At 42.1% G+C, this 10,903-nt stretch overlaps 1 protein-coding gene across 1 annotated transcript; it reads left to right on the top strand.

The window, feature by feature from the left end:
- The first annotated feature begins 1,768 nt into the window (after positions 1 to 1,768).
- LOC131233656 (F-box protein At5g51370-like) lies at positions 1,769 to 9,965 on the top strand. The gene is made up of 2 exons (XM_058230447.1): positions 1,769 to 3,207; positions 9,256 to 9,965. Exons 1-2 carry the CDS (start codon positions 2,000 to 2,002, stop codon positions 9,521 to 9,523), a joined length of 1,476 nt encoding a protein of 491 aa, XP_058086430.1. The 5' UTR covers positions 1,769 to 1,999; the 3' UTR covers positions 9,524 to 9,965.
- Positions 9,966 to 10,903: the final 938 nt, after the last annotated feature.

Below are 10,903 nucleotides of genomic sequence, written 5' to 3'. Positions count from 1 at the left end.
TGAGAGGCATTTCCTAAGCATTGGGGTTTATATAACCCGTGAAGGATCCTCGCATTAATGGTGAGACATGATGACTACAGCCAAATCGTCGCGAGCGGACTTCGGAATACACGTGGACGAATGTCACTGGCTCAAGCACTGCCAGGCCATGTGCCTCTGACATCGGGTGACGAGCTCCGAGTAGTGGAAGCGTCGCTCGAGCAAGGGAAGCGTCACTCAAACGTCTCACGTGGCTTACGTGGCAGTCCACCATAGGTCCTGCGACGATTCAAGATCTTAACCGTCGCCACGCGTCTGTTGGAGGTTAACCCGCGGATGAAAAACCCTGAGGACGTATCTCTTCGAATATGGAACTCATGATTGCGACTGTGCGCATGGAGGGTACGATAGTGGAAGCTATTGATCTTCCACATGCGTTTACTCTCTGAGTCCGTGCCCGAACTCGGAGAGTAGGGGGCTTCTGTTATATGAAGATTCGAGCCTTCTCGACTCCGAGGTCCGACGCTGTTCAGAGCCGACTGGAGATGCACGAATAAGTCTAAAATTACGAGAATAGCTGAAGGGAAAGACTTCTGGCTCGGCCTTAGTTACGATCTTACTCTGAAGCTTTAGGTAGATGAGTTAGGGCCAGGGTTGCCGGTTCGGAGTAATCTAAGGCTGAGGCAGTCAGTTTGAAACTTAGATTCGAATCTACTAATGAGACCTCAAGTTGTCCCACTACTGCACATTTAGTAACGGTTACTCAACCGCCCACTTCAGCATGACTATACCATGACTAAGTAGCTGAATTACCCGCATGATGGGGTAAATGCCTTAAGACACGCCGAGTTATCCGGACATACCCATTCTAAGATGAGAGTATATATAGCATCTTATGAGGAAGAAACATGTACGCAATATCTTATATTCTCCCTCTACAAATGAACTTACTCGCAAATTTTCTTAACCTAACTTAGGCATGGAGGGTTCCCTAACTAGACTAGGGTCTATTATGCTCTCACCATGATGGTGCAGGTTCAGGACACTGAAGTAGCTCGGAGTTTGGTGATATTAGCCAACAAGATTTTGTCGGCAACACACATAACAGCATATGGGGGCAGTACGATACGCGTGATTGCTCGGTCTCATCCACACGGTAGATCTTCAGGTCTCAAAAACTCCCAACGCACATGCTCTGGCACAAAATCTCAAGAGATGGGCCAACGTGGCCGCCCGGATCACCGTACCTGATGGTGTCTCCTACGCATTTGCGCCATCACTCGCACGTGTGCCACCGATGGGATTGAGAGTTGTCTTTTTTTTGCGGAGATATCTATATCCAATAAAGGTTAGAACCATTTAAAACATGGTGGTGAGGGTTCAACCGTGCACATCTTAGAGCTGTACAGAAATCCAGACCGTCTAAAAATCTATGAACCAATTTTTAGATGGAGTCTAACCCGAATAGGGGAATAAATAATAGAAAATATTTAATTTTTACCTTTGATTTTAGACTACTCACTATTATACTTTTAACCATTCATTTAATAGCCGTAAAATCGATGGTTAGGATCGTTCAATCAGTAAGATTTTAGACATATGGGCCATTTATAATGTTCCCAACAATTTAGATGGTCTGGATAGGAAAACACGATTGCCAGAAGTGAGGAGTTTTACTGTATGAGTCACTACCATTTTATAGATGATAAATAACTAATCATCGGAGTCTGCCGCACATGGGGAGAGAATAACAACAAAAAAAAGATAGGAAAGAGAAAGAAAGAGACCCCACACAAATCCAAAAATCCATCGTCATGCCATAAAAAGCCGAACAATCAAACCCAAAAGTCTGAAAAACAACGCCACACAGAAGCATCAGCATCCAGCAAAAGCAGCACCAGGTAAGAAGCTGAACCGGACAATAACACCTAAATTCATGAAAATCAACCCCCCCAATCGTAAAAATTCATAAATCTCATCAAGCCCTAAAAATATTAAAAAAATAATAAAAAAAAGATAAATGCCATTATCTTCAGAAAATTACAGCCCCAGAAAGAAATTAAAGAAGCCCCTCAGCCTCCCCAATATCTGGTTCAAAGACCAATCCCTCAAGCATGTCATTTTCAATATGCACCTTCGCTCCCTCAATGATCGCCATCATCATCATCATCATCTGATCATACCTGATGATGATCCCAGCCCTCCATCACCGGGTCCCACCTCCCGTTTTGACCACACCTCCCTCCTTCCCGACTCCATCCTTCTCCGCATCCTATCTTTCCTCCCTCCCTCCCAATACAACCCCAACTCCCTCGTTTGCCGTCGATGGCTCCTCCTCACTGGCCGCCTCATCCGCACCGTTCGTCTCCTCGACTGGAACTTCCTCGAATCGGGCCGCCTGATCGACCGATTCCCCAACGTCACCGACGTTGATCTCGTCCCCGCCTGCATCGAATCCCCTTACAATTCATCCGTCCACGTCACCCACCGCCTCATCTCCCTCCACCTCGACGCCGATCTCGACGAAGACGACAACGCCCGCCATTTCATCCCCGACAAGCTCTTCCTACCTGCGGATTCCGTCGACGACGGTCTCCGCATCCTCGCTCGCGGCTGCCCGAACCTCCGCAAGCTCGTCCTCATCGCCACCGAGGCCGGCCTTGCCTCTATTGCTACCGACTGCCCGAATCTCCAGGAGCTGGAGCTCCACCGCTGCACCGATCTCTCCCTGCGCGCCATCTTCGCCTGCCAGAATCTGCAGATCTTGAGGTTGGTCGGCATCGTGGATGGATTCTACTATTCAACGGTCTCCGACATTGGGCTGACAATCCTGGCCCACGGGTGCAGGCGGCTGGTGAAGCTGGAGCTGTGTGGGTGCGAGGGGAGCTACGATGGGATCAGCGCCATTGGGAAGTGCTGCCTGATGCTGGAGGAGCTGACACTTTACGACCACCGGATGGACAGCGGCTGGATTGCCGCACTGTCATTTTGCCATAATTTGAAGACACTGAGGCTGCTGGGGTGTAAGAGAATTGATCCAAAGCCAGGGGCTGTTGAGCACCTGGGATCGTGCCCGACGCTGGAGCGGTTGCACGTGCAGCGTTGCCACCTACGGGATAAGGATAGTGTCAATGCATTGTTTGTGGTATGTGGGGCAGTGAGGGAGATTGAATTTCAGGATTGTTGGGGATTGGATGATGAGATGTTCGGCATTGCAACTATTTGCAGGTATTTCAATTTTTGTTATATTCAGTTTCATTTCATAGAAAAAGTTGAATTTAAACCTAGAGTAGTTGTGAGGCCAAGAAAAAAATGCGCGGTAGATGTTGAATTTATAATTTGATTTTTTTATTTTTTATTTTCGTGTGAGTTCTTCTCCTACAGCATTGCATATGGTTACTTCTCTCGAGTAAAAGCAAGTGTAGATTTTGGGTTGAGATCTTCAATCGCCTTCTTGAGGAATCATGTTAGCTGCTGAATAAGTTAATCTGTTGGGATCTGGGGGCAATGTTTTTTTTTTTTGGTTGATTACTAAGTACCGGTTTTTCATAAATCAAATATTCAATATCAACACCAGTAGCACATAAGCCACATGTCTGTCATTTTGTGGGTTCCTCCCTGCAAGGTACAGAATTTGGAAAGGAACCTCATAGATCACAGATTCAGTGGGGCCCTCTCCAAACATAAGCTGTGGTCATTTGTGGGTTTCTCCAAGCTAAACTTGAAATTGAGAACCACTTGAATAAAAGAAGTGATGGTCAGAAGTTCCACTGTAAATCTCAGGTCTTGCAAGGAGAATGAGAAGCGTGTTCCTGATGTTGTGGTTTGGTGCACACTGAATCTGTGATCAATGAAAAGCAGCATTTTGAAAAAAATTTCAATCCAAATGTGCTGTTATCATAGGAGTGTGGGAATGAAGATGAATGTGAATGCTAGGCAAGTGGTGTTGGATTCAAGCCTTGCAGCGCAGGTTTGAGGCTCTCTATGGACAATGCTTCTAGTCTTGACCTTATTTAAGGGGGTGTTTGGCACGTGGAATTAAATGGGATGGAATTGATATTTTGCAATGATGACATGGTGTCATAGTTTGTCTGCAAATCCCATGGTTTTGTAGATATTGTATGTTATGTTTTGATTATAAATATTGAAAAGTTAAATCCTAGGATTTATCTGAAATCATGTTTGGATTAATAGGTGAGATTAGCAAAATCCACCATCCACTTGCTAACACTGTTTGGAAATGTCGCAGGCTTTCCTACTGTATTGATTTCAACAAGTTATTTGGACCCCACTGTGATGTATGTGTTATATCCATACCATCTATCCATTTTTCGTGATCGTTTTATGGCATGGGTCAAAAAATGAAGAAAATTAAAAGCTTACATAGACTACACTATAAAGCAATAGAGATAATGATGTTGACAGTTGAAACCTTCTTAGGACCCACCGTGATGTATTTTTAACCATCAAACTTGTTCATAAGATCAGATAGACTTAGACAAAGGGAAAACACAAATATCAGCTTGATCCAAAACTTATGTGACCCTTAAGAACTTTTCAACAGTAGGCGTTCAATCCCCATTGCTTTATGTGGTGTGGTCCATGTGAGCTTTCAATCTACCCGATTTTTGGGCTCATGCCCATAGAATGATCTTGAAAAATGGATGAATGGTTTGGATATAGTCCATATATCATGGTGGGACCCACAGAGCTTGTGGATATAAATGTACTAGTTAATTGGATCATAAGAGAGCATGGGCGGGTGGCGTGCTACATCAAATTTCAAATGGATTTGAAAAGACTCCTATACAAATCCATGGAATTCTTCGTAATCCTCCACAATACATGGCTCATCCTCCACAATACATGTCTCATTTTTCGAAGCATATATACTTGCTAATTGTTGAAGAATACAAACATGGTATGGGATTTAATTGGTGGTATTGTTAATTTCATCTTACTTAATCCCATCTAATTCCATGCACCAAACACCCCTTAAAGGCTTTGGTGTCAACAATCTAGAAATGGTAGCAACCAATCTTAAGTTCCTGGATGATACTCCGAGTTATGCGGAGCATCACCAGAGTAGATTATTGATCTAGAGGATATCCTGTAATGTATTAAGATGTCGTTGGTCTTCATGCGAATCTGGGCAAAAGCGCTATGGTTAGAGTGGCGGAAAATTAGGAGGACATTGGCAGCATTGGGATGTACAAAAAAAAAAAAAAGAAAAAAAAAAGAGAGAAGAAAATCTCCCCTGCCATTATCATGGACGCCCTCTTGGGGGTACTTCTAAAGTAGTCTCTTTTTGGCATTCCCATTGTTGAGAGGATAGAGAAAGCTGGCTAGGTGGGAAGGGTTACATCTTTTTTGGGAGTTAGAATTACATTAATTAAACCTGTCATCTAACCTTCGGGTCTATTTGTTCTCCTTTTTCAAGATTCCAATGACAGTGGTATACATTCGGCCTCAAAGGTGTTTTCTATTGGCAGGGAGAGGATTAGGGCATGAACTTCACCTCATGAACTGGAAGGAGATGCAAAAGCCTGTAAGGAGGCATTTGGCGCATGGAATTAGATGGGATTAAGTGGGATGGAATTGACAATACCATCAATTAAATCCCACACCATGTTTGTTTTACCAAGTATATATGCATCAGAAAATGAGATATGTATTGTGGAGGATTACAAAGAATTTCATGGAATTGTAGGAGTCTTTTCAAATCCATTTGAAATTTGAAATGTAGCATGCCATCCCGCTCATGCTCTCTGACGATCCAACTAAGGAGTACATTGATGTCAGCAAGCTCTGTGGGCCCCACCATGATATATTGAATATATATAAACCATTCATCCATTTTTCAAGATCATTTTAGGGCATGGACCAAAAAATCAAGCAGATCGAACGCTCACATGGACCACACCACATAAAGCAATGCAGATTGAATGCCTACTGTTGAAAAGTTCTAGAGGGTCACAGAAGTTTTGGATCAAGCCGATATTTGTGTTTTCCCTTCATCCAAGTGAACAGGTTTGATAGTTAAAAATACATCACGGCGGGCCCTAAGAAGGTTTCAGCTATCAATGTCATTATCTCTACTACTTTCTAGTGTGGTCCATGTATGTAAGCTTTTGATTTTCTTTATTTTTTGACCCATGCCATAAAACGATCACGGAAAATGGATGGACGGTGTGGATATAACACATACATCACAGTGGGGTCCAAATAACTTGTAATCAATACAATAGGAAAGCCTGTGACATTTCCAAACAGTGTCAGTAAGTGGACGGTGGGATTTGTTGATCCCATCTATCAATTCAAACTTGATTTCAGATGAATCCTAGGATTTAACTTTTCAATCTTTACAATCCAAATATAACATACGGTATCTACAAAGCCATGGGATTTGCAGACAAACCATGACACCATGTCATCATTGCAAAATATCAATTCCATCCCACTTAATTCCACGCGCCAAACACCCCCTAAGAGAAGGAGGAATTGGGGTGGGAAGGATTAGAGAGGGAGAATCTGGGCTCTTTTGCGTAAGTGGTGGTGGAGATTTGGACGAAACCCAAGTCCTTGTGGAAAGAAGTGATTTTTAGGAATTATGGTGAGCCCAAAGGGAATTGGTTGCGAGGTGTGCCCACAAGATTAGGCGGGTTGGATGTGTGGCAAACGATTAGTAAGGTGGAAATGCTCTTGGATGACGCGAGTAGGGACATTTCTTGCAAGGCAGGCGGTGTTTTGGGGAAGGGAATCCACTTTTCTCATTGGTAAGGGTGATCTATTTTGGTTTTGGAAAGATATTTGGATTGATTAGGTTCCTTTGGCCAAGTCATCTCAGGCATTGTTTCCTCTATCTAGTCTTTGGATGAGAAGGTCAAAGGATTGTTAAGAGTCTCCTACGCAGTTGTGCTTAACATTGGGTTATAAAGGAATCTTTCTGAAGGTTTTTAAGCACTCTTTGCAATGTCTGATTGATCGTTTGACTGAGGATAGGAAAATTGGAAATTGGACGTTGAGTGGCAAATGATTCCATGAATTCTTACCTCCTACAAGGGAGGCCCTTCACCATGTGCCAAAGTTTGGGGTGTCCCCGTAGAGTTCCAAGTGTTTGCATGGGTAGCTACTACAAGCAAATTCTTACACTGGACAATCTGGACAAGTGCTGGTGGGCCTCTCTTACATGTGCTTCATGTGTCAGAAAGAAGAAAATGTGGATCACTTGTTCATTGTTACAGACAATTTGGGGTCATTTCATTGGCCAGCTCAGTTCCTTGTGGACTCTCAATGGGTCCCTTTTTGAGTTGATTCTTGTGCGGTCGCCTGGCAGATTCAATCTAGGAAGACAATTCTATGGATGATGGTGCCTTTTGAAATCTTATGAGGCTTGTGGAAGGAGTTGAATTGGAGGATCTTCACGCCCATGATCAAAGTCATGTTGGCTGATATGATTAAGCAAAGAATCACTCCTATGATCATTGATTGGGACCTTGCGGGACTGGAGTTCTGGGTGTGCTCCAATTCAAACCTCTTGTCAGACTGGAAGGCAGGGATCCAATAAGTACAATCGTAGGTCAGAGAGGTCCTGTCCACTTCTGGTTTTCTAAAGCTTAATTTTGGCATATGCTCTAGAGGAAGAGGCCAGGGTGCCTGAGGATAGGTGCCGTCCTGACTCCTGAGAGATGAGAAGGCGAAGGTATTGTTGTCTTGCTTAGGGCCTTGCTAGGTGGGGCCAATTGCTGCGAATTCACTTTCACTTGGAGAAGAGTTGTGAATATCTCCAGAAAGTTTATTATTGAAGGAAATAACTGTATTTCATTTCAGTGGATTTTCTCCAATAAATGGGGTCTTGGAGGCTTGCCTTGTGTATTTAAGAAATCAAATCCCTTGTACATACCTTGGATCTGATCCCCTCAGTCCCAAGCAATGTAATCGAGGTGGCTGATAGACTCTCTAGAGTGACGAGTGGGCCCCTAGTTGTCGGCCATTTGGTTTTTATCTTTCCTCCTCCTCCTCCTCCTTCTTCTTCTTTTTTTTGCTTTCTTTTTGACGATATCCATCACCAGTAGCTCGGAGAACCCCTTAGCCAGAGAATCAGCCAAACAGTTAGCCTCACAGTGGTATGATATGTTGTATTTCTTTTTCTTAAATAGAATTGTCTGTTGCTATTAAATAATAGAAAAAATCCCATATCAACAGCACAATTGCAGAATCCTTGTACTCAACTTGTGTCTTTTATCGCGCACAGTAGATGTTATAATCATATTGTACCCTTCTTGTGTCCTGGCAGTCGTGAATTCCCACCACTCAAAAGTCATAACTGTTATCAAACTACAGTGAGAATGGTGGATTGATCTTGATGATTACTACAAGAGTTCTAATTACAGAATCATAGGAAAAAAAAAGAAGAAGAAGAGAGATTTCTAATTACAGAGGAAGAAACAGGTCAAAACATCATTGATGCCTTTTGATAATCAAGTTGGCTAGTTATTGGATGCTTCTGCTAGTGTCCGCAGTATTGGTATCTCAACCTTGGCCTTGTAATAGAGAAATATCATATGAAACGTTGGGAAATGTTGCATGTATTGCAGTCTGAGAGAAACATTGGGGATGCTTTGGGAAAATGGTGGAATTTTTCAGTGAAACTAAAGATATTAAAAGACACATTTACACAGTTCAAGTTCAAAACATTGACCGAAAGAACTATCATAATAGTTTTCCATTGTTTAGGGTACAAACTGTGGTTTCAGACAAAACTATGCTTCGAAATCCGTCTCCCATGTTGATTTCTGCACCAAATTTGTGTTTTAATGCAAAAAATAAAAATAAAAATCGTTGGATTTGGAGTTGTTAAAGCACAACTATAAAGAGAATATTCCAAAAAATGTGTCCAGAAAATAGTTTATTTGTTAATATTTTCTGATTTTTGCTGTCTTCAGTCGAAATATTGCAAATATCAATTATATATCGGCAGAATGTCGCAAATATCGAGATCTATTGGCATGTATCATTGTCAAACTTTCATATTCCTGGATGATTTCACATCGTTGGCGTGCGATGCCAAAAATACCATCCAAAAATGTCACCGATACATTGAACACTCATTTCCGCATGTAGAGAAAAGTTTTGCAAAAATTGACTGCTGGAAACTGGAACTAATTCATTATAGCAACATGCATTGAGTGACAAGATGGAATTGAACAAATTTAGCTTTTCTGGAATCAATTAACACATAGGTTTCATGCTAATGGCTCACTACTTTTGTCACAGGAGGGTAAAGCTTCTATCTCTGGAAGGATGCTCATTACTGACAGCAGATGGTTTGGAGTCCGTTGTTCTTTCTTGGAAGGAGCTTCAAAGGCTTAGAATAGTATCGTGTAACAATATACGGGACAGTGAAGTCACTCCTGCCCTTTCAAATTTACTTTCTGTTCTTAAAGAGTTCAAATGGCGGCCAGATTCCAGATCTGTTCTTGCATCAAGTCTTGCGGGGACAGGAATGGGAAATAAAGGCGGAAGATTTTTCAACTGGGCGTGAGGACTGACTGAATTATTACCTGATGCTGAGAACCATAGCTTCCTTGTTGACAATATTATTCAAATGACTCACACGGCAACTGCAAAAGGATCGTCTAGAGATACCAACACCTACCTATATGCTGCCATTGTTTCCATCAAGTTTCAGATGGTGAACATGTCATGTATAGGAGGATGGTTCGCCATTTTTTATTAGAGTTAGCCAGCCAAAGAGAGCCTACAACTGCTTGCAGAATAGTAACTTGTTCTGCAGATTCAGTTTGCCCAGCATCGAAATTTCTTCATTGATGTATTAGGAGTAGCTCCTTTCTTAGATTTCTTATATTCATTCTACTGTTTAACAAGGTTAGAAATGCTAATCCCTGTTTTGCTGGGTAGATGGATGTCGAGAATTCTGTATATCAAACTTTTTTTTTTCATTTTATATAGTCAGAGCTTTCATATATCCTGGATGTCTAGCTTTTGAGCATTGGCATTGAATCAATGCATGTGTTCTGATACCATCATCGGTTGGTGCATTGGTTTTTAGCATGTACTGATATCCAAGCACTTTGAGTCTGAACCATTCTGCAGATTTGGCTGGCCTGGTTGGCTTTTCACATGGTGTATCAAGGTCTGGCTCAGTTCGAACTTTGCTACCAGTGTAAAAAGGTAAGTCTCATTGCCTTGCTCAAAAGGCATGTGTTTGTTACCCTACATTGGGAGTTTATTGTTTCATTTATTCTATTTTGTATGTTAAACTGGCCTGCCAATTTCATTGTAGAACCATATAAATAATGCCATAGTAAATAAACAAAGGTATTCCCTTATATAGCCATGTCATGGTAGATTTTTAGAAATAAAGTGTCGCCGTTGGATTTTCTTTTTTAACAATGTCGTTGTGACATAGATGAAAGGGATTCTAAGAGTTATATAGACTGTTTAAGAAAAGAGGAAGAAAATCCTACGGAAGCTTGTGTGGGTTGCAAACCAATTACTTTTCCATCATCAGTTGGCCTTTGTAAGGAACGAATTTGAAGGGTGTAGTTACAGATTTGGAAAGGAATTGGGAAGTGGTCATTTGGAGTGAGCCTGCTAATATGAAAATGGTTGCAAGATGGAGACCATCTAACCCAGTTGTTGGAAACTTTACTTCGATAACTCTTTGCTCAGAAATCTAGGTCTGTCTGGTGTAGGTGGGTGTTGGTCAGGGTGGGGAGCTTCCAATGCCGAGGAAGCTGAAGTACTAAGGGGAAGGAATTAGAGTTCTTCGTAATTCGTTTTCCTAAAAGATTTTAATTGAAGGAGACACCAACATTGATGCAGGACAATTAACCACTTGCTCTAAAAGCTCGAACTGTTAGAGTATGGCGAATTAATCCCTTTATCTCATAGCCCAAGC

This window comes from Magnolia sinica, chromosome 18 (genome assembly GCF_029962835.1).
Source record: "Magnolia sinica isolate HGM2019 chromosome 18, MsV1, whole genome shotgun sequence".
Taxonomy (NCBI): Eukaryota; Viridiplantae; Streptophyta; class Magnoliopsida; order Magnoliales; family Magnoliaceae; genus Magnolia; species Magnolia sinica.
Note: the sequence above shows the minus strand (reverse complement) of the source record. Positions and strands in the feature narration are given on the sequence as shown.